This window comes from Salvelinus namaycush, chromosome 17 (genome assembly GCF_016432855.1).
Source record: "Salvelinus namaycush isolate Seneca chromosome 17, SaNama_1.0, whole genome shotgun sequence".
NCBI lineage: Eukaryota > Metazoa > Chordata > Actinopteri > Salmoniformes > Salmonidae > Salvelinus > Salvelinus namaycush.
The window spans coordinates 18,385,906-18,408,465 of NC_052323.1; the positions used below are offsets into that span (position 1 = coordinate 18,385,906).

A 22,560-nucleotide genomic window follows, 5' to 3' on the forward strand; every position below is an offset into this window, starting at 1 on the left:
CCAGTCAGAGTGGTTGGTAGTGTTTGGGGGCCAGTCAGAGTGGTTGGTAGTGTTTGGGGGCCAGTCAGAGTGGTTGGTAGTGTTTGGGGGCCAGTCAGAGTGGTTGGTAGTGTTTGGGGGCCAGTCAGAGTGGTTGGTAGTGTTTGGGGGCCAGTCAGAGTGGTTGGTAGTGTTTGGGGGCCAGTCAGAGTGGTTGGCGTAGCTACAGTCCACTATCACCTACTGCTGTAGAGGGATCCTCACACACTGATTGACCACCAAGGCATAATGAGGCTGGCCATTCCAAGGCCACTGTTGCCACGGTGACATACATAAAACTGCCCTGCTGTTCTTTCCATCTCAGGGGAGGACAGAGAGAAGGAGAGATGTTGATAGCAGATACAGAGAAAAGAGAAGAAAGAGGGAGAGATGGTGAGATAGGTGGGGTAATAGAGTTATGAAGGTGGTGAGATAGGTGGGGTAATAGAGTTATGAAGGTGGTGAGATAGGTGGGGTAATAGAGTTATGAAGGTGGTGAGATAGGTGGGGTAATAGAGTTATGAAGGTGGTGAGATAGGTGGGGTAATAGAGTTATGAAGGTGGTGAGATAGGTGGGGTAATAGAGTTATGAAGGTGGTGAGATAGGTGGGGTAATAGAGTTATGAAGGTGGTGAGATAGGTGGGGTAATAGAGTTATGAAGGTGGTGAGATAGGTGGGGTAATAGAGTTATGAAGGTGGTGAGATAGGTGGGGTAATAGTTATGAAGGTGGTGAGATAGGTGGGGTAATAGAGTTATGAAGGTGGTGAGATAGGTGGGGTAATAGAGTTATGAAGGTGGTGAGATAGGTGGGGTAATAGAGTTATGAAGGTGGTGAGATAGGTGGGGTAATAGAGTTATGAAGGTGGTGAGATAGGTGGGGTAATAGAGTTATGAAGGTGGTGAGATAGGTGGGGTAATAGAGTTATGAAGGTGGTGAGATAGGTGGGGTAATAGAGTTATGAAGGTGGTGAGATAGGTGGGGTAATAGAGTTGAAGGTGGTGAGATAGGTGGGGTAATAGAGTTATGAAGGTGGTGAGATAGGTGGGGTAATAGAGTTATGAAGGTGGTGAGATAGGTGGGGTAATAGAGTTATGAAGGTGGTGAGATAGGTGGGGTAATAGAGTTATGAAGGTGGTGAGATAGGTGGGGTAATAGAGTTATGAAGGTGGTGAGATAGGTGGGGTAATAGAGTTATGAAGGTGGTGAGATAGGTGGGGTAATAGAGTTATGAAGGTGGTGAGATAGGTGGGGTAATAGAGTTATGAAGGTGGTGAGATAGGTGGGGTAATAGAGTTATGAAGGTGGTGAGATAGGTGGGGTAATAGAGTTATGAAGGTGGTGAGATAGGTGGGGTAATAGAGTTATGAAGGTGGTGAGATAGGTGGGGTAATAGAGTTATGAAGGTGGTGAGATAGGTGGGGTAATAGAGTTATGAAGGTGGTGAGATAGGTGGGGTAATAGAGTTATGAAGGTGGTGAGATAGGTGGGGTAATAGAGTTATGAAGGTGGTGAGATAGGTGGGGTAATAGAGTTATGAAGGTGGTGAGATAGGTGGGGTAATAGAGTTATGAAGGTGGTGAGATAGGTGGGGTAATAGAGTTATGAAGGTGGTGAGATAGGTGGGGTAATAGAGTTATGAAGGTGGTGAGATAGGTGGGGTAATAGAGTTATGAAGGTGGTGAGATAGGTGGGGTAATAGAGTTATGAAGGTGGTGAGATAGGTGGGGTAATAGAGTTATGAAGGTGGTGAGATAGGTGGGGTAATAGAGTTATGAAGGTGGTGAGATAGGTGGGGTAATAGAGTGTCAATAAAGCCCTTGAATTGAATTGAATAGAGTAACCGTCAGTAGGGTGACTCACGCTGATACCGCTGTGTATGAATCCCCGTCTGAAGCGGGCAGGTTTGAGGTGGGGGTACTCCTCTGTGCTGGTCACCCTGATGCCCCATACCTTCTTCCAGGCATCGTACAGCTGCAGGTGGACCGGGTACACCCCAGAGTGGTGGGGTGCCACCGCATAGCCCATGTTAGTGGGGATACCGTGCTCCTGGAAAGAGAGGGAGGGGGAGGCAGAAGAGGGGTGTATGGGGGGAGGAGAGAGACAGATAGGAGGTAGGGAGGGAGGAAGAAGGAATCATAATTAAAATCACAGCCAGGAGTCAGACTGATACGACCTGACACACACATAACTCATGACCAAGTGATTTCTCTCATTCAGCACAAGCCCTCACTGTATTGCTCCTCATTAGCAATGCTCAGGCTAGCCCAACACAGCACATAAATGTCATCTGTCATGATACAACAGGATGTGTGAGATAAAGAGCAGCATTAGTTCTGGTGCTTTGGACAAGTCATCATTTCAGAGGTGTTAGCATCGTTAGAATTTCAGAAGGAGAGGGTGGAGCTCTTCGCTCCAGTTCCGATCCACGTTCTAGCTCTTCTCTTCTCTAGGGTAGAGGGCAGCATTTTCACGTTTGGATGAAAAGCATACCCAAATTCAACTGCCAGCTACTCATCCCCAGGAGATAAGATATGCATATTATTAGTATATTTGGATAGAAAACACTGAAGTTTCTAAAACTGTTTGAATCATGTCTGTGAGTATAACAAAACTTATTTAGCAGGCGAAACCCCGAGGACAAACCATCAGAATTTTTTTTTTTGAGGTCACTGTCTTTTCAATGAGTTTTCATTGGGAAACCAGATTTCTAAGCGAATTGCTTGCAGTTACTACGGCTTCCACTGGATGTCAACAGTCCTGAGAAATAGGTTGAGGTTATTCCTTTGTGTAATGAAGAAAAACGGCCATCTTGAAGTCGAGTCACTCCAGATGTCCTGTTTGATTGAAGCCCATGTCCAGAAGGCATGCTACATTTCGTTTTAATCCTGTATTGAACACAGATCGATTATTAACGTTAAAAAATACCTAAAGTTGTATTACAAAAGTAGTTAGATATTTTTGGGCAAAGTTTACAGGTAACCTTTGAGATATTTTGTCGTCACGTTTGAGCAAGTTGGAACCTGTGTTTTTCTGGATCAAACGCGCCAAATAAATGGACATTTTGGATATATATCGACGGAATTAATCGAACAAAGGGACCATTTGTGATGTTTATGGGACATATTGGAGTGCCAACAACAGAAGCTTGTCAAAGGTAAGGCATGAATTATATTTTTATTTCGGTGTTTTGTGTCACGCCTGCAGGGTTGGAATATGCTTATCTCTTTGTTTACTATTGTGCTATACTCAGATAATAGCATCGTATGCTTTCGCCGAAAAGCCTATTTCAATTCTGACATGTTGGCTGGATTCACAACCAGTGTAGCTTTAATTTGGTATCTTTCATGTGTGTTTCATTGCCTAAACTCCAATTTTTGGATATAAATATGAACTTTACCGAACAAAAAATACATGTATTGTGTAACATTAAGTCCTATGAGTGTCATCTGATGAAGATCATCAAAGGTTAGTGATTCATTTTATCTCTATTTCTGCTTTTTGTTACTGCTCTCTTTAGCTGGAAAAATGGCTGTCTTTTTCTGTGACTTGGCTCATACCTAACATAATCGTTTGGTGTGCTTTCGTCGTAAAACCTTTTTGAAATCGGACACTTTGGCTGGATTTACAACAAGTAGCTTTAAAATGGTGTAAAATACATGTTTGTTTGAGGAATTTAAATTATGGGATTTCTGTTGTTTTGAATTTGGCGCCCTGCAGTTTCACTGGCTGTTGACGAGGTGGGACGCTACCGTCCCACATACCCTAGAGAAGTTAACAAGTATGGACCCAGAACTTAATTGAACATCTGACCAATTATGCAAGACTTTAGTTCTGGGTTAACCGAGATTAGGCTAACGTCAGCATTTCTAATGAGGAGCAACACAGTGATGTGGGCTAACTGTTAGCATCCCACTGCTAGCCCCCAGACAGACAGTGACTCACCATAGCGAACCTCTTGTTGAGCAGCATCTGTTCAGCTAGCACTGACTGGTTGTGGAAGAGGTGGGGCTGCATGTGGCTCCACATGTGGGGGAACCACCAGAACTCCTTGACGTAGGAGAGGAGCAGGTCATCCCCCAGGTCCTCCTCATCTGACCCTGGACACGAAAGGAGAGGGAGGAGAGGAGAAAAGGTAAGAGGATGGGAGGTGTGCAGAGGGAGGACAGGTAGAGGACCGGACGGAGCAGGAGAGTAGCAGCGAAAGAATGAAGAGAAGGAAAGGGGAGAAAAACATTTGTTTGATGAACAGTGGAGTGTGGTGTATGTCCTCAAGTTATAAAAGCAATACGTATACTGCTTGGATTTGTTAATGCAATCCCATAAGAACCTGTGAAGTGTGTTCATTAATGCTGGTGTGAGTTTCATACCGCAGGCACCCGCCTGTCTTACCTGCATGGAAGAACTTCCCTGAATAGCCCAGGTTGAAGGTGAAGTTGGGTACATGGTCACGCAGCTCTCTCTGGGTCTCCAACAGGGCCTGACACAGGGAGGAGGGGGGTGAGCAAGGCAACACACACACACACAGCTCATCTTGTTGGTCTGTAACTCTCTCCCCGTTCACATCCTCATCAACCCCCGGTGACCTCTATTCTCTCCTCCATTCCGCTTGAGATCTCTCTCCTCTGATTTGAGTTTGTTTAATTATTCTCTGTATATGAATCCACGCTTCATCTCTCTCTTTCTCCTAGTCTCCCTCTGTCTTTCCTGCCTTGTCAGATTCCTTCCATAACCTCACTGTTCAGATGCCAAGAGATGAAGGAAGCCTTGACATAGTCCTGGTATTCTAATGTTCTACCCCTGCACATGAGAGGAGGTACAACTCTGATGAGGGATGCAGAACAACACAGACAACCAAAAAAAGTCCTATTCAGTGTTGAAATATGAATGGATATGGTTCTTGAGAGAGTGTGTCGCCCTATCGGAACGCTGAAGCCTGTCAACTCTGAGGAGCCTACTGAGATGAATACAGAGAGAGAGGGGGTGGAGGGAGAGAATAGGTTTAATATAATACTAGGAGCGGCAAGATGCCTTTCATGTGCTGCACCAACCCACTTACGGTGTCTTCGGAAAGTATTCAGACCCCTTCTTCCACATTGTTACTTTACAGCCTTGTTCTAAAAATATAAAAAATATATATAAAAAATCCATCAATCTACACACAATACCCCATAACAACAAAGCGAAAACAGGTTTTTAGCCAATTTTGCAAAGAAATATATAAAAGCAATACCTGTGATAACTTCAATTGATTGGACATGATTTGGAAAGGCACACACCTGTCTATATAAGGTCCCACAGTTGACAGTGAAGGTCACAGCAAAAACCAAGCCATGATGTCGAAGGAATTGTCCATAGAGCTTCAAAACAGGATTGTCTCGAGGCACAGATCTGGAGAAGGGCACCAAAACATTTCTGCAGCATTGAAGGTCCCCAAGAACATAGTGGCCTCCATCGTTCTTAAATTATAGAAGTTTGGAACCACCAAGACTCTTCCTAGAGCTGGCCGCCCGGCCAAACTGAGCAATCGGAGGAGAAGGGCCTGGTCAGGGAGGTGACCAAGAACCCGATAGTAACTCTGACAGAGCTCCAGAGATCCTCTGTGGAAATGAAAGAACCTTCCAGAAGGACAATCATCTGCAGCACTCCACCAATCAAGCCTTTATGGTAGAGTGGCCAGACGGAAGCCACTCAGTAAAAGGCACATGACAGCCCACTTGGAGTTTGCCAAAGGGCACCTAAAGGACTCTCAGACCAGGAGAAGCAAGATTCTCTGGTCTGATGAAACCAAGATTGAACTCTTTGGCTTGAATGTTAAGCGTCTGGAGGAAACCTGGCACCATCCCTATGGTGAAGCATGGTGGTGCCAGCATCATGCTGTGGAGATGTTTTTCAGCGACAGGGACTGGAAAACTAGCCAGGATTGAGGAAAAGAACTGAGATCCTTGATGAAAACCTGTTCGAGTGCTCGGGGCCTCGGACAGGGTCTAAGGTTCACCTTCCAACAGGACAACGACCCTAAGCACAGAGCCAAGACAACACAGGAGTGGCTTCGGGACAAGTCTCTGAATGTGCTTGAGTGGCCCAGCCAGAGCCCGGACTTGAACCCGATCGAACATCTCTGGAGAGACCTGAAAATAGCTGTGCAGCAACGCTCCCCATCCAACCTGACAGAGCTTGAGAGGATCTGCAGAGAAGAATGGGAGAAACTCCCCAAATACAGGTGTGCTAAGCTTGTAGCGTCATACCCAAGAAGACTCGAGGCTGTAATCGCTGCCAAAGATGCTTCAACAAATGTCTGAATACTGTGATATCAGTTTTAAATGTTTTATACATTTGCAAAAATTTCTAAAAACCTATTTTCTCTCTGTAATTATGGGGTATTGTACGTAGATTGCTGAGGTAAAAAATAAATGTAATACATTTTAGAATAAGGCTGTAACGTAACAAAATGTGGGTTTGAATACTTTCCGAATGCACTGTACCTGCCTAATAATGCTTAATTACAAACATATAATGCAGCATAATTACAAGATCTCAGAGATGGAAACATTGGAAATTGACATTTCTTTTTTAAAAGTATATATCACCTTAACATCATCCACCTTCATCCTCGTGCCCTCCTTCCCAACAAAGATGTCATCTATATCGACCAGTAGGTGTCGCTCCAGGGAGAGAGAGAGCCTCTTTCCCGTCAGGAAGCCCACCGCGTCCACAAACACCAGCTTGTGTAGCCAGAAGTTGAGGTTGTTCCCAAACAGAACCCTCTGGATCCCATCATGGAGCCCCAGGTCCTGCACCACGGAGGGAAGCAGTGCGGCCGTCGTACCCAGCGAGGGGACACTCTCTGCGGACTGGGTCTTGGCCAGGAGGACGGGCTCGTAGGTGGAGTGGTTGGACTGGAAGACGGTCCAGTCATCACCGGGGAGGGGGCCGGGGAGGGGTTGGCCGGAGCGCGTGATGAAGAGGAGGGGGGACTTGGAGTTGACCGTGCAGTCTTTCAGGCCCAGGTTGGAGTGGAGGAAGAGGGGGAAGCCTTTGAGCTGGGCGCTCAGCAGGCTGTTCTCATTGGCCTACAGGAGGGAGGTCAATTACATCATCAAGAAGGAACAGAGTTCATCGATCATTGTCGATAGAAATCTGTTGCATTGAATGGACAAAACTTCCAATCATGTGGAATAGAAAATCCTTCTAGCTCTGTGGAATGCATTTCCAAGTGTCATCATATTGAATAAGCTTGACTATGAAATACATTCTATAGAGCTGAAGGGTGGTAATTCAATTCATTACATCCTATGGATGCTCTCCCTCTCTCTCTCTCTGCTGTGTGGGCGTCTACGAAAACAATGTTATTACGTTAACACTCACCCACATACACTGAGGATGTTCCCACACACAAAACAAATATTAAAGCAACTTTCCCCCAATGCAGAAGTATGAGACATATTCCTGTTCAACATTGATGATGTCATTGGGATTAATTCTCTCCCCATGTCACTTTCTCTCCCTGATAGACTGATCCCAAACCCCACTAGATTGACCAGGTATTCATGCTTACCCACCTACCACTCCTCCCTCTACCTCTGCTCTTTCACAAGACCTGCAAACTTTCCTTTGGTTACCAGGCTCTACTGGGATTACTAAAATAGAGGAAGAGAGAGACATAGTGAGAAAGAGGAAGAGAGAGAGACAGTGAGAGCGAGAGAGAGAGAGAGAGAGAAAAAGGAAGAGAGAGAAAGGAAGAGAGAGCGAGCGAGCGAGAATGAGAGAGACAGAGAGCGAGAGTGAGAGCACATGAGACAGAGAGAGCCTGCCATAAGATGAGGGACAGTGTCTGACAGACCAATCAACCTGCACATGTCCTCTACTGTATGCTTATTGTTATTATTCAATGTATGGTTATTTTGACCCTTTGTTATTGTTCAAATCAAATCAAATTTTATTTGTCACATACACATGGTTAGCAGATGTTAATGCGAGTGTAGCAAAATGCTTGTGGTTCTAGGTCCGACAATGCAGTAATAACCAACGAGTAATCTAACCTAACAATTCCACAACTACTACCTTATACACACAAGTGTAAAGGAATAAAGAATATGTACATAAAGATATATGAATGAGTGATGGTACAGAACGGCATAGGCAAGATGCAGTAGATGGTATCGAGTTGTTACTGTTGTCCCGTTGACAATTTTGATTCTTATTATTTTCATATTGTAAATATCCAAAATAAGCTTTGGCAATATGTACATTGTTACGGCATGCCAATAAAGCAAATTGAATTGAATCTCTCAGTGAGAGAGACAGAGAGAAGAGAGAGCAAGAGAGAGAGGAAGAAGGGGAGAGAGAGAGAGAGACGCAGCACGCAAGAGAAAGAGAGACAGAGAGGAAGAAGAAGAAAAAGCGAGAGAGAGCATGAGACACAGCAAGAGAGAGCGCATGAGACACAGCGAGAGAGAGCGCATGAGACACAGCGAGAGAGAGAGAGCATGAGACACAGCGAGAGAGAGAGAGCATGAGACACAGCGAGAGAGAGAGAGAGAGAGAGCATGAGACACAGCGAGGAAGAGAGCATGAGACACAGCGAGGAAGAGAGCATGAGACACAGCGAGAGAGAGAGCATGAGACACAGCGAGAGAGAGAGCATGAGACACAGCGAGAGAGAGAGCATGAGACACAGCGAGAGAGAGAGCATGAGACACAGCGAGAGAGAGAGCATGAGACACAGCGAGAGAGAGAGCATGAGACACAGCGAGAGAGAGAGCATGAGACACAGCGAGAGAGAGAGCATGAGACACAGCGAGGAAGAGGAAGAACAAGCGAGAGAGAGAGAGCATGAGACACAGCGAGAGAGAGAGAAAGAGAGAGAGAGAGAGAGAGAGAAAGACAAGTCTTTCTCACCCTGAGGATGTCAGTGATATCTATTCCCTTAGGGAGGAAAGAGGAATGAAGAGAGATGGACTGACAGACAGATGTAGAGGTGGAGATAGAGAGAAACTCAGTAGGGTGTTTCTGACCTGGAAGACATAGTACTAACCTTAAAGCTAGAACCATTAAATGAAACAATAACAAAGCATCACGCTGTCACGTTCCTGACCTGTTTTCTGTTATTTTTGTATGTGTTTAGTTGGTCAGGGCGTGAGTTGGGGTGGGCATTCTATGTTTTGTGTTTCTATGTTTAGGTCAGGTGTAATTAGCCTTATATGGTTCTCAATCAGGGACAGGTGTTTGACGTTTCCTCTGATTGAGAACCATATAAAGGTAGGCTGTTCACACTGTTTGTTTGTGGGTGATTGTCTTCCGTGTCTGTGTATGTTGCACCACACGGGACTGTTTCGGTTTGTTCGTTCGTTTGATGTAGTCTGTTCCTGTTCGTGAGTTCTTCGTGTATTTATGTAAGTTCCATGTTCAGGTCTGTCTACGTCGTTTTGTTATTTTGTAATTTGTTGAAGTATTTCGGTTTTCGTCTTTACTTTAATAAACTTCGTTATGTCAAATCATCACGCTGCGTTTTGGTCCAATCCCTACTCCTCCTCTTCTTCCGAAGAGGAGGAGGACACCCGTTACAGAATCACCCACCTACCAAGAATCAAGCAGCGTGAGAGGAACCAGCAACAGCGGCAAAGAAACCAGGACTCGTGGACATGGGAGGAGGTTTTGGACGGCAAGGGTTGCTACACATGGGAGGAGATCCTGGCTGGAAGAGATCGCCTCCCATGGGAACAGCTGGAGGCGATTAGGAGAGCAGAGGCAACCGGAGAGAGGAACCGGAGTTATGAGGGTACGCGACTAGCAAGGAAGCCTGTGAGTAAACCCCAAAAATTTCTTGGGGGGGGGGGTCTAAAAGGGAGAGTGGCGAAGTCAGGTAGGAAACCTGCGCCCACTCCCTGTACTTACCGTGGAGAGCGAGAGTACGGGCAGACACCGTGTTACGCAGTAGAGCGCATGGTGTCTCCTGTACGTGTGCACAGCCCGGTGCGGTACATACCAGCTCCTCGTATCGGCCGGGCCAGATTGAGCATTGAGCCAAGTGCCATGAAGCCGGCTCTACACATCTGGCCACCAGTGCGTCTCCTTGGTCCGGCTTACATGGCACCAGCCTTACGCATGGTGTCCCCGGTTCGCCTACATAGCCCGGTGCGGGTTATTCCACCTCCCCGCACTGGTCGGGCGACGGGGAGCATTCAACCAGGTAAGGTTGGGCAGGCTCGGTGCTCAAGGGAGCCAGTACGCCTGCACGGTCCGGTATTTCCGGCGCCACCTCCCCGCTCCAGCCCAGTACCACCTGTGCCTACACCACGCACCAAGCCTCCTGTGTATCTCCAGAGCCCTGTACGCACTGTTCCTTCTCCCCGTACTCGCCCTGATGTGCGTGCCCTCAGCCCGGTACCACCAGTGCCGGTACCACGCACCAGGCCTATAGTACGCCTTGAGAGTCCAGTGTGCCCTGTTGTTGTTCCCCGCACTAGCCTGAAGGTGCGTGTCTTTAGCCCGGTACTTCCAGTTCCGGCACCACGCACCAGGCCTACAGTGCGTCTCAGCCGGCCAGAGTCTGCCGTCTGCCCAGCGGCGCCTGAACTGCCCGTCTGCCCAACGGCGCCTGAACTGCCCGTCTGCCCAACGCCATCTGAACTGTCCGTCTGCCAAGCGCCGCATGAACTGCCCGTCGGTACTGAGCCTTCAAAGCCGCCCGTCTGCCATGAGCCTGCAAAGCCGCCCATCTGCCATGAGCCTTCAGAGCCGTCCGCCAGACAGGAGCCGCTAGAGCCGTCCGCCAGACAGGAGCCGCCAGAGCCTTCCGCCAGACAGGAGCCGCCAGAGCCTTCCGCCAGACAGGATCAGCCAAAGCCTTCCGCCAGACAGGATCAGCCAGAGCCTTCCGCCAGACATGACCAGCCAGAGCCGTCAGCGAGCCATGACCAGCCAGAGCCGTCAGCGAGCCATGACCAGCCAGAGCCGTCAGCGAGCCATGACCAGCCAGAGCCGTCACCCAGCCATGACCAGCCAGAGCCGTCATCCAGCCATGACCAGCCAGAGCCGTCATCCAGCCATGACCAGCCAGAGCCGTCATCCAGCCATGACCAGCCAGAGCCGTCATCCAGCCATGACCAGCCAGAGCCGTCATCCAGCCAGGATCCGCCAGAGCCGTCATCCAGCCAGGATCCGCCAGAGCCGTCATCCAGCCAGGATCCGCCAGAGCCGTCATCCAGCCAGGATCCGCCAGAGCCGTCATCCAGCCAGGATCCGCCAGAGCCAGCCAGCCAGGATCCGCCAGAGCCAGCCAGCCAGGATCCGCCATCCAGTCCGGTGCTGCCGTCCCTCAGTCCGGTGCTGCCGTCCCTCAGTCCGGTGCTGCCGTCCCTCAGTCCGGTGCTGCCGTCCCTCAGTCCGGAGCTGCCGTCCCTCAGTCCGGAGCTGCCGTCCCTCAGTCCGGAGCTGCCGTCCCTCAGTCCGGAGCTGCCCCTTATCCCGGTGCTGCTCCTTATCCCGGTGATGCCCCTTAATTTAGGTGGGGTTATTTGGAGGGTGGTCATTGAGAGGGGGATAAAAAAGCAGGGATTTATTATGGTGGGATGGGGACCACGCCCAGAGCCTGAGCCGCCACCGTGGACAGATGCCCACCCAGACCCTCCCCTAGACTTTTGGTGGTGCGTCCGGAGTTCGCACCTTGAGGGGGGGGTTCTGTCACGTTCCTGACCTGTTTTCTGTTATTTTTGTATGTGTTTAGTTGGTCAGGGCGTGAGTTGGGGTGAGCATTCTATGTTTTGTGTTTCTATGTTTATGTAAGTTCCATGTTCAGGTCTGTCTACGTCGTTTTGTTATTTTGTAATTTGTTGAAGTGTTTCGGTTTTCGTCTTTACTTTAATAAACTTCGTTATGTCAAATCATCACGCTGCGTTTTGGTCCAATCCCTACTCCTCCTCTTCTTCCGAAGAGGAGGAGGACACCCGTTACACACGCCACCTCTGTTTTGGCAACAAAAAAAAACTGTGGGATGGGCCAGAAGAGATATGGATGCAAGAACCATCCACATCATTAAAATTAAAGTTTTAACCAGGTTTACACTTATTTTGTAAACAAGCTTATATTTTGGGTTCTGATGGGGTACAACAGTCGATCTAACCTCACGAGGCATTTAGAAGTTATATTCTTCAAGACTCAATGGGTATATGTCATTAATTTATAAGCTACACTACCGGTCAAAAGATTTACAACACCTACTCATTCAAAGGTTTTTCTTTATTTTCTTAATTGTAGAATAATAGTGAACACATATACTGAGCTGGCTGCTTTTCCTTCACTCTGCGGTCCGACTCATCTCAAACCATCTCAATTTGGTTGAGGTCGGGGGATTGTGGAGGCCAGGTCATCTGAAGCAGCACTCCATCACACTCCTTGTTGGTAAAATAGCCCTTACACAGCCTGGTGGTGTGTTGGGTCATTGTCCTGTTGAAAAACAAATGATAGTCCCACTAAGCCCAAACCAGATGGGATGGTGTATCGTTGCAGAATGCTGTGGTAGCCACGCTGGTTAAGTGTGCCTTGAATTTAAAATCACAGACAGTGTCACCAGCAAAGCACCTCCTCATCATAACACCCCCTCATTAATGCTTTACGGTGGGAAATACACATATGGAGATCATCCATTCACCCACACCACGTCTCATAAAGACACGGCGGTTTGAACCAAAAAGTTCCAATTTGGACTCCAGACCAAAGGACAAATTTCCACCTGTCTAATGTCCATTGCTGGTGTTTGTTGGCCCAAGCAAGTCTCTTCTTGTTATTGGTGTCCTTTGGTAGTGGTTTCTTTGCAGCAATTCGACCACGAAGGCCTGATTCACAGTCTCTGAACAGTTGATGTTGAGATGTGTCTGTTACTTGAACTCTAATGAACTTATCCTCTGCAGCAGAGGTAACTCTGGGTCTTCCATTTCTGTGGCGGTCCTCATGAGAGCCAGTATAATCATAGCGCTTGACGGTTTTTGCGACTGCACTTGAAGAAACTTACAAAGTTTTTGAAATGTTCCGTATTGCCTGACCTTCATGTCTTAAAGTAATGATGGACTGTCGTTTCTGTTTGCTTATTTGAGCTGTTCATTTCATAATAAGGACTTTTACAAAATACGGCTATCTTCTGTATAACCCCCCCACCTTGTCACAACACAACTGATTGGCTCAAATACATTAAGAAGGAAAGAAATTCCACAAATTAACTTTTAACAAGGCACAACTGATAATTGAAATGTATTCCAGGTGACTACCTCATGAAGCTGGTTGAGAGAATGCCAAGAGTGTGTAAATCTGTCATCAAGGCAAAGGGTGGCTATTTGAAGAATCTCAAATATATTTTGATTTGTTTAGCACTTTTTTGGTTACTACATGATTCCATATGTGTTATTTCATAGTTATGATGTCTTTACTATTATTATACAAGGTAGAAAATAGTAAAAATAAAGAAAACCCTTGAATGAGTAGGTGTTCTAAAACTTTTGACTGGTAGTGTATATATCATTCATTTATAAGTTATACTCTTCAACAATCAGTGGGTATACTGTTGAAGTCGGAAGTTTACATACACTTAGGTTGGAGTCATTAAAACTTGTTTTTCAACCACTGCAAAAAGTTCTTGTTAACAAACAATAGTTTTAGCAAGTCGGTTAGGACATCTACTTTGTGCATGACACAAGGAATTTTTCCAACAATTGTTTACAGACAGATTATTTCACTTATCATTCACTGTATCACAATTCCAGTGGGTCAGAAGTTTACATACACTAAGTTGACTGTGCCGTTAAACAGCATGGAAAATTCCAGAAAATGACATCATGGCTTTAGAAGCTTCAGATAGGCTAATTGACATAATTTGAGTCAATTGGAGGTGTACCTGTGGATGTATTTCAAGGCCTACCTTTGACTCAGTGCCTCTTTGCTTGACATCATGGGAAAATCAAAAGAAATCAGCCAAGACCCAGAAAAAACATTGTAGACCTCCACAAGTTTGGTTCATCCTTGGGAGAAATTTCCAAATGCCTGAAGGTACCACGTTCATCTGTACAAACAATACACCGCTCAGCCGCTCAGGAAGGAGACGCCTTCTGTCTCCTAGAGATGTCACGTTCGTCGTAACGATGAGACCAAGGCACAGCGTGATATGTATACATTCTTTTTAAATTAACGAATGAAACACAAAAACAAACTAACAAAGAAACAAAACGAACGTGAAGCTAACATGCACACATAGACAATAACCCACCAAACCTAAATGGAAAATGGCAACCTAAATAGGATCCCCAATCAGAGACAATGATAAACAGCTGTCTCTGATTGGGAACCAATTCAGGCCACCATAGACCTATAATATGCCTAGACTAACCAAAACCCCTAGACATACAAAAAAAAACTAGACAATACAAAAACTAAACAAACCACCCTTGTCACACCCTGACCGAACCAAAATATAAAGAAAACAAAGATAACTAAGGTCAGGGCGTGATGTGCGAAGTGCAAATCAATCCCAAAACAACAGCAAAGGACCTTGTGAAGATGCTGGAGGAAACAGGTACACAATTATCTATATCCACAGTATAACGAGTCCTATATCGATATAACCTGAAAGGCCATTTAGCAAGGAAGAAGCCACTGCTCCAAAACCGACATAAAAAAGCCAGACTATGGTTTGCAACTGCATATGGGGACAAAGATTGTACTTTTTGGAGAAATGTCCTCTGGTCTGATGAAACAAAAATAGAACTGTTTGGCCATAATGACCATCGTTATGTTTGGAGGAAAAAGGGGGAGGCTTGCAAGCCGAATAACACCATCCCAACCGTGAAGCACGGGGGTGGCAGCATCGTGATGTGGGGGTGCTTTGCTGCAGGAGGGACTGGTGCACTTCACAAAATAGATGGCATCATAAGGATGCAACATCTTAAGACATCAGTCAGGAAGTTAAAGCTCGGTCACAAATGGGTCTTCCAAATGAACAATGACCCCAAGCATACTTCCAAAGTTGTGTCAAAATGGCTTAAGGACAACAAAGTCAAGGTATTGGAGTGGCCATCACAAAGCCCTGACCTGTGTATGTACTCGTCTGACCCACTGGGAATGTGATGAAAGAAATAAAAGCTGAAATAAATCATTCCCTCTACTATTACTCTGACATTTCACATTCTTAAAATAAAGTGGTGATCCTAACTGACCTAAGACAGAGAATTTTTACTAGGATTAAATGTCAGGAATTGTGAAAAACTGAGTTTAAATGTATTTGGCTAAGGTGTATGTAAACTTTTGACTTCAACTGTATATCATTCATATACAAGTTATACTCTTCACCAATTAGTGGATATATAGCATTCATTTATAACTGATGTTTTTTTTTGTCTGATACCGATTTTGGGGGGGACAACACACACCGATACCAATATACAGTATCTGCCGATATGTTTTAGGGAAATGAAAAATACTTATTTTTTCCACACAGTTCTCATCAATTTCCATCCAAAATGTCAATTGTCCAATAAATATCTAAAATGTTGATTTCTTATATTGTGAAATGAATGAAATCATGAGATTGTGTTGGGATCAGCATGAGATTGTGTTGGGATCAGCATGAGATTGTGTTGGGATCAGCATGAGGTTGTGTTGGGATCAGCATGAGATTGTGTTGGGATCAGCATGAGATTGTGTTGGGATCAGCATGAGATTGTGTTGGGATCAGCATGAGGTTGTGTTGGGATCAGCATGATGTTGTGTTGGGATCAGCATGATGTTGTGTTGGGATCAGCATGAGGTTGTGTTGGGATCAGCATGAGGTTGTGTTGGGATCAGCATGAGGTTGTGTTGGGATCAGCATGAGGTTGTGTTGGGATCAGCATGAGGTTGTGTTGGGATCAGCATGAGGTTGTGTTGGGATCAGCATGAGGTTGTGTTGGGATCAGCATGAGGTTGTGTTGGGATCAGCATGAGGTTGTGTTGGGATCAGCATGAGGTTGTGTTGGGATCAGCATGAGGTTGTGTTGGGATCAGCATGAGATTGTGTTGGGATCAGCATGAGAACGTGTTGGGATCAGCATGAGAACGTGTTGGGATCAGCATGAGAACGTGTTGGGATCAGCATGAGAACGTGTTGGGATCAGCATGAGAACGTGTTGGGACCAGCATGAGAACGTGTTCGGACCAGCATGAGATTGTGTTGGGACCAGCATGAGAACGTGTTGGGACCAGCATGAGAATGTGTTCGGACCAGCATGAGATTGTGTTGGGACCAGCATGAGAATGTGTTGGGACCAGCATGAGAACGTGTTGGGACCAGCATGAGAACGTGTTCAGATCAGCATGAGAACGTGTTCGGATCAGCATGAGAACGTGTTCAGATCAGCATGAGAACGTGTTCAGATCATGAGATTGACCTTTTTCATCCTATTTATTGAATATTAGTTATCGGTGGAGTTATCATCTGATAACAATATAGGCTAGAGCTAAAAGGCCAAAAATGTATGTAGCAACTAAGGATTCTGACCTTAAAGAAGCCGATGATGCCCACTCCGTATTACACACAGTACTAACCTTAAAGAAGCCGATTATGCCCACTCCGTATTACACACAGTACTAACCTTAAAGAAGCCGATGATGCCCACTCCGTATTACACACAGTACTAACCTTAAAGAAGCCGATGATGCCCACTCCGTATTACACACAGTACTAACCTTAAAGAAGCCGATAATGCCCACTCCGTATTCCACACAGTACTTGTCCAGCAGCTCTCTGTTCCAGGCGTCCAGGTTGACGTACTTCAGGATGTTCTCATAGATGACCAGCGTGAAGCGTCCGTGCTCCTTATCAGTTAACGTGGGCATGTCCCCTTTACCGGGAGAGATCTCCGTCCGGTACCGGAAACGTCCCGACTCCAGGATGGCCACGATATCCTGGCCCAGCTGAGAGTACTGGCTCTCTACAAACACCAGCACCACAGGGTCTGTCCTCACCCCTCCTTCGCCCCCGGGTCCCCCAGACACCGCCCGCACTGGGAGCAGGCGCGACGGGCTCACCCGGAGGTCATCGTAGACGGCCGACGCCACCTCGCCACCAGCCACGCCCCCTCCTGAGTGCTCGAGCTCCTGTTTCGCGCCGTACAGGAAGTACGCGGAGACGAAGACGCTGACGGTGCAGAAGAGGAAGAGGAGGAGCAGGGAGGTCTGGAGAGGGAGGTGGCGGACAAGACGGACCAGCCGACGCAGGCGGGACACACATCCCAGCATCGTCACGCACAACACCTGACCTGACTGAACTACTGACCGAAACGGGCTTGTTGGTAGGGTAGGGTAGGGTAGGACAGGATAGTGTAGGCTAGCCTAGGGTAGGCTTAGCAGAAATAAATCTGTCCAAAGTCAGTGTTGTTTTTTCCAGTCTTCTGGTTAGTAATCCACAGGCTATAGAAGTAACAGCAGCAGCAGCAGCTTGAGCAGCTACTGGGGATAGAAATGAGATGGTTTCACCATATTGGTTCTCCCACATGCTGTGTTGCTGATTATGTCACCATGGCAGAGATGTGGGGGGTCTCCGTCCTGGGGGGGGGGGGGGGGGGCACTGCACGCCAGAGAGGGAGGGGGGAAGAAGAGGGGGAATCAGAGCAGGAGAGGGCAGCTAGATGGCTGGCTGGTCACCTGTCCATCACTGGAACCAGCCAACCACATCCCTCAGGGTTCCTGATTGGTGGTTGATCTTTACGGGGGCGGGCAATGGTGAGGTCACAAAGGTCATCCCAATAGCAACATTCTCCTGGATGGTTTGTGGTTATGACCTAGAATGAAACAAGAAAGAAATATTTAAAAAATCAAACAAGAGGGCAAAGAACATTCCCTTTTCATAACTCACACTCATGCCATATTTGTTGTTTGTTTACGTGTGTGGGAGAGGTGTAGGATACAGTGCCGGTGCTCCTCTGAAAGTTCATTTTAAAAGCAGTCCTTGCATTCACCTACGCACGCTATTAGTGCTGCCAAAAAACCCTACACACACACACACACACCACCCCACCCCACCCCACCCTTGGCCCTCACACACAAAATCGATAGACGGAGTGAGAGAAAGAGAGAGCGAGAAAGAGAGCGAGCGGGGAAAAAAAAAACTGGAGGCGAGCTGCTGAGCCAGTCTGTTCGGGCAGGGCTCTGTGGCTGCATGTAACGTGAAGCCACGGCCCTTGGGGAAACTCACCTCCTATGCCCCTCAAACACACATGGGATCAGATGGGAGGGGAGAGAAACAAGCAGCCAAACCGTAACCCAAAAGAAATGAAGCCAGCGGATAAGGACAGACAGAAACCAATGGGAACTTATATCTCTGAATAGCACACCGTCCTATCACACTGCATCTGTTGGATGTGCAAGCTAATTAACCCAATCAAATTACACCAGTGTCTTATTGGCTGTTATTGACCATGCTCTGATCTCTGAGGATACAGTCCCAGTTTCAAACATTCACATAAAAAAAGTTTGAAAAAGGTGAGAAAAGCTAAATAATCACCTACATAAAACCATTCTCATTTCTCATAGAGAAAGAACTACTAGAGAAGTGTATTATTGACCACTGACTGCTGTACTCAAAGTACTCAGGTAGAGCTGGGACGATAAACCGGAAACGAATCCACACTGACCATGCCAATCACTTATCGCATGCATTTTGCCGATATCGTTCATAATGCAATCCAAAAGGTGTTAAAGGGAGAGAATTATCAAAGGTTTATTACAGTACACCACAAAGCATGACACTTCAGATTACATGAGTAGATATCTAACACGGAATGAATTTAATGAGTTATTGATTTCTGATTAGAGTAGCTTGATGGGGGGGGGGGGGGGATCAGATATCATTCCATGGTTCCGTATAGAATTCCTCATGGTATTCCATGAAGGAAAGCTCAACATCATTCCATATAGCATTCCTTGTGGAATACCATGGAGAAATCTCTCCATACAAAACAATCAACTGTGAGAACTAGGCTATACATTATAGTAAAGTCACTCTTGTATTCCTGCTTCAGTCACAATCTTGAAAGACGCCCAAATCTCCCTCCTGAGTCGTGCTGCTGCTGTGGAGGATATCACACCTCCAACTGAGCCGCTTCCAAATTTCCCTTCAGAGGACCAGAGTTTTTAAACGTAAAAAGAGGCTGTTAAAAAGAGGTGGGTGTGGAGAGAAAGTAACGCTCTAGATCAGACAGAAACACACAGCCCTGCTATGCTGAAGACTCCCGTTCCTTCTGTCAGGAGCAAGGTCCGTGCCACGGCATATAAAAACAAGATTAGCCGCTGCGGCACAGTGCAGAGGCTGCTGAAAAGCAAAGCAGAGGACGAGTCGCTCCGAGAGAGTAGTAAGGTTTTCTCAGGTGGGTGGTGGTTATGCTGCTTTAATAGAAGGTTCCACATATTACTCAACCACAGATGTGGCTTTGAGAAGCCAATTCTTACCCTTTTTAGAATATTGTTTTGCTAATTAAATCACACTAATAATAAAATGTTATCTAAAGCCAAAGGTCTGAGGGGATACAAAGGCTGACGTGACACTGATAACAATGGTGGTGACAGAGGTTAGCAGGTGCAGGTTAAGCAGTTCAAGACAATCTATCCATCTATCTACAGTATGTCATAGCCATCTATCTACAGTAGGTCTTGGCCATCTATCTACAGCAAGTCTTGGCCATCTATCTACAGCAGGTCTTGGCCATCTATCTACAGCAGGTCTTGGCCATCTATCTACAGCAGGTCTTGGCCATCTATCTAGAGTAGGTCTTGGCCATCTATCTACAGCAGGTCTTGGCCATCAGGTCTTGGCCATCTATCTACAGCAGGTCTTGGCCATCTATCTACAGCAGGTCTTGGCCATCTATCTACAGCAGGTCTTGGCCATCTATCTACAGCAGGTCTTGGCCATCTATCTACAGCAGGTCTTGGCCATCTATCTACAGTAGGTCTTGGCCATCTATCTACAGCAGGTCTTGGCCATCTATCTACAGCAGGTCTTGGCCATCTATCTGCAGCAGGTCTTGGCCATCTATCTACAGCAGGTCTTGGCCATCTATCTACAGCAGGTCTTGGCCATCTATCTACAGCAGGTCTTGGCCATCTATCTACAGCAGGTCTTGGCCATCTATCTACAGCAGGTCTTGGCCATCTATCTACAGCAGGTCTTGGCCATCTATCTACAGTAGGTCTTGGCCATCTATCTACAGTAGGTCTTGGCCATCTATCTACAGAAGGTCTTGGCCATCTATCTACAGTAGGTCTTGGCCATCTATCTACAGTAGGTCTTGGCCATCTATCTACATTAGGTATTGGCCATCTATCTACAGCAGGTCTTGGCCATCTATCTACAGTAGGTCTTGGCCATCTATCTGCAGTAGGTCTTGGCCATCTATCTACAGTAGGTCTTGGCCATCTATCTACAGTAGGTCTTGGCCATCTATCTACAGTAGGTCTTGGCCATCTATCTACAGTAGGTCTTGGCCATCTATCTACAGTAGGTCTTGGCCAACTGTTAGCAGTGATGACTGCCCCCCAATGTCGACCTTCAGCTTGGGCCAAAGAACTACAATTAGATCAGAGAGAGGGATGGGGAGGGAGAGAGAGAGGGATATAGAGGGAGGGGGAAGGACAGAGAGAGAAAGAGAGACAAACAAGCTGGAGGCCTTGGGTATGAGGGGGAGACAGAGAGGAGAAGACAGCATTTGTAACGTAGGCTAGTGGGAAGCGATATGTAGCTAGGTACACCAGAGCTGCATTTACACTGAGTGGAAGAACACAGACTGATGGCTGTTCTAACCCTCTCTCCACATTGAACAGAGACAGCCTCCCACAACCCCCCCATTCCAAAAAATAATAAAATAAATGTAAAACAGCGGCAAAAAGAAAGAAGAGAGATGAAGCATGAATATTTTATGTCCTGAGTAACCTGATGGGATGAGGGCCAACGTATCAGCAAGGTTGTACATTTCAGCAGCAGAGAGGTGGAGAGCAGTGGAGAGGTGGAGAGCAGCGGAGAGATGGAGAGCAGTGGAGAGGTGGGAGAGCAGCGGACAGGTGGGAGGGAGAGCAGCGGAGAGGTGGAGAGCGTAATGTGAGGTGCAGAGCAGCGGCGAGGTGGGAGAGCAGCGGAGAGAACAGCGGAGATGTGGGAGAGCAGCGGAGAGGTGGGAGAGCAGCGGCGAGGTTGGAGAGTAGCGGAGAGGTGGGAGTGCAGTGGGAGAGCAGCGGAGAGGTGGGAGAGCAGCTGCGAGAGCAGCAGAGAGGTGGAGAGCAGTGGAGAGGTGGGAGAGCAGTGGAGAGGTGGAGAGCAGCGGAGAGGTGGAGAGCAGCGGGGAGGTGGAGAGCAGCTGAGAGGTGGAGAGCAGCGGAGAGGTGGAGAGCAGCTGAGAGGTGGAGAGCAGCGGAGAGGTTGGAGAGTAGCGGAGAGGTGGGAAAGCAGTGGGAGAGCAGCGGAGAGGTGGAGAGCAGCAGAGAGGTGGAGAGCAGCAGAGAGGTGGAGAGCAGCAGAGAGGTGGAGAGCAGCGGAGAGGTGGAGAGCAGCGGAGAGGTGGGAGAGCAGCGGAGAGGTTGGAGAGCAGCGGAGAGGTGGAGAGCAGGGATGTGACAAATGTAAAACTAAATGTTTGATTAAACTGCCATTTTTTCTCATTTAAACGTTTAAAGCAAATCAAATGACGTGAATTCCAAATTCAGATATGGTCACCTATGACCGCTAGGGGGCAGTGCAGCTCAATCTACCACAGTCCTGGCTAGTTACTAGACAGCTCACCTTACTGCTGTCCCACAACCACTCAGCAACGATGCTATTAATGCTGTTTTATGTTGTCTGTGTGCCTTTCCTCCATGTTCTCAGTACATGGGACTTCATGTCCCATTTGTCAACAATGTGATGGTTCGTTGCAGTGATGTATGACAGCATGTTCATAGATGTTAAAAAATGGTTGTTAACACCACGTATGTTGTTTGAGAGCTCACAATTTGTATTTGCAGAGCAATCATTCTACAATATCTCCATCAGGGCCGTCCCGGTTTTTCAACATGGCATCTTGTAGCCTGGTTCTAGCTATGACATCAGGGCAGTGAAGCCGACATCCTTTACCACTGACAATGGTTGCATATAAACTGCGATCATTTCTGTAATTAGCGCTGTGATTTTCTCACTCGATCCCTTATTGCACTGCTGCCAAAAACGGGTTAGGTCTCACGGTGCCTCTCTTTCAGCATTGCACCTGTACTGCCACTGTAGATCATTTCCGCCTCGCAAAGTTTGTATTTCATCACCTTCTAATTTAACTTCTCAAAGTATTGCATTAAAGGACTTCACTGCTATTGCTTCCGTCATTTCTCCAACTATTAACGACAATGACGTGCGGAGTGCTTTATATCCGTGGCAAATCATTGTAAATATGCATCTCCTCTTACTGACCCATCTCCTCCTTACAGCATTGTTGCATTAGCTATTTGTTCAAAACAGTTTTTGGCCTTTAAGATGATAATCTCGGGACCTGTTAGTGGTAG

The 22,560-nt window shown here is 46.9% G+C and overlaps 1 protein-coding gene across 1 annotated transcript in view; it reads right to left on the reverse strand.

The window, feature by feature from the left end:
- Positions 1 to 22,560, reverse strand: part of LOC120062393 (bifunctional heparan sulfate N-deacetylase/N-sulfotransferase 1-like) — an 85,820-nt gene that overhangs the window by 7,185 nt on the left and 56,075 nt on the right. Inside the window, exons 3-7 of the mRNA XM_039012339.1 lie at positions 16,729 to 17,822; positions 6,609 to 7,091; positions 4,411 to 4,498; positions 3,964 to 4,118; positions 1,882 to 2,067 (exon numbers count right to left, since the gene is read on the reverse strand). Coding sequence (XP_038868267.1) covers positions 1,882 to 2,067; positions 3,964 to 4,118; positions 4,411 to 4,498; positions 6,609 to 7,091; positions 16,729 to 17,280 — 1,464 coding nt within the window. The 5' untranslated portion in view covers positions 17,281 to 17,822. The remainder of the gene's footprint in view (positions 1 to 1,881; positions 2,068 to 3,963; positions 4,119 to 4,410; positions 4,499 to 6,608; positions 7,092 to 16,728; positions 17,823 to 22,560) is intronic.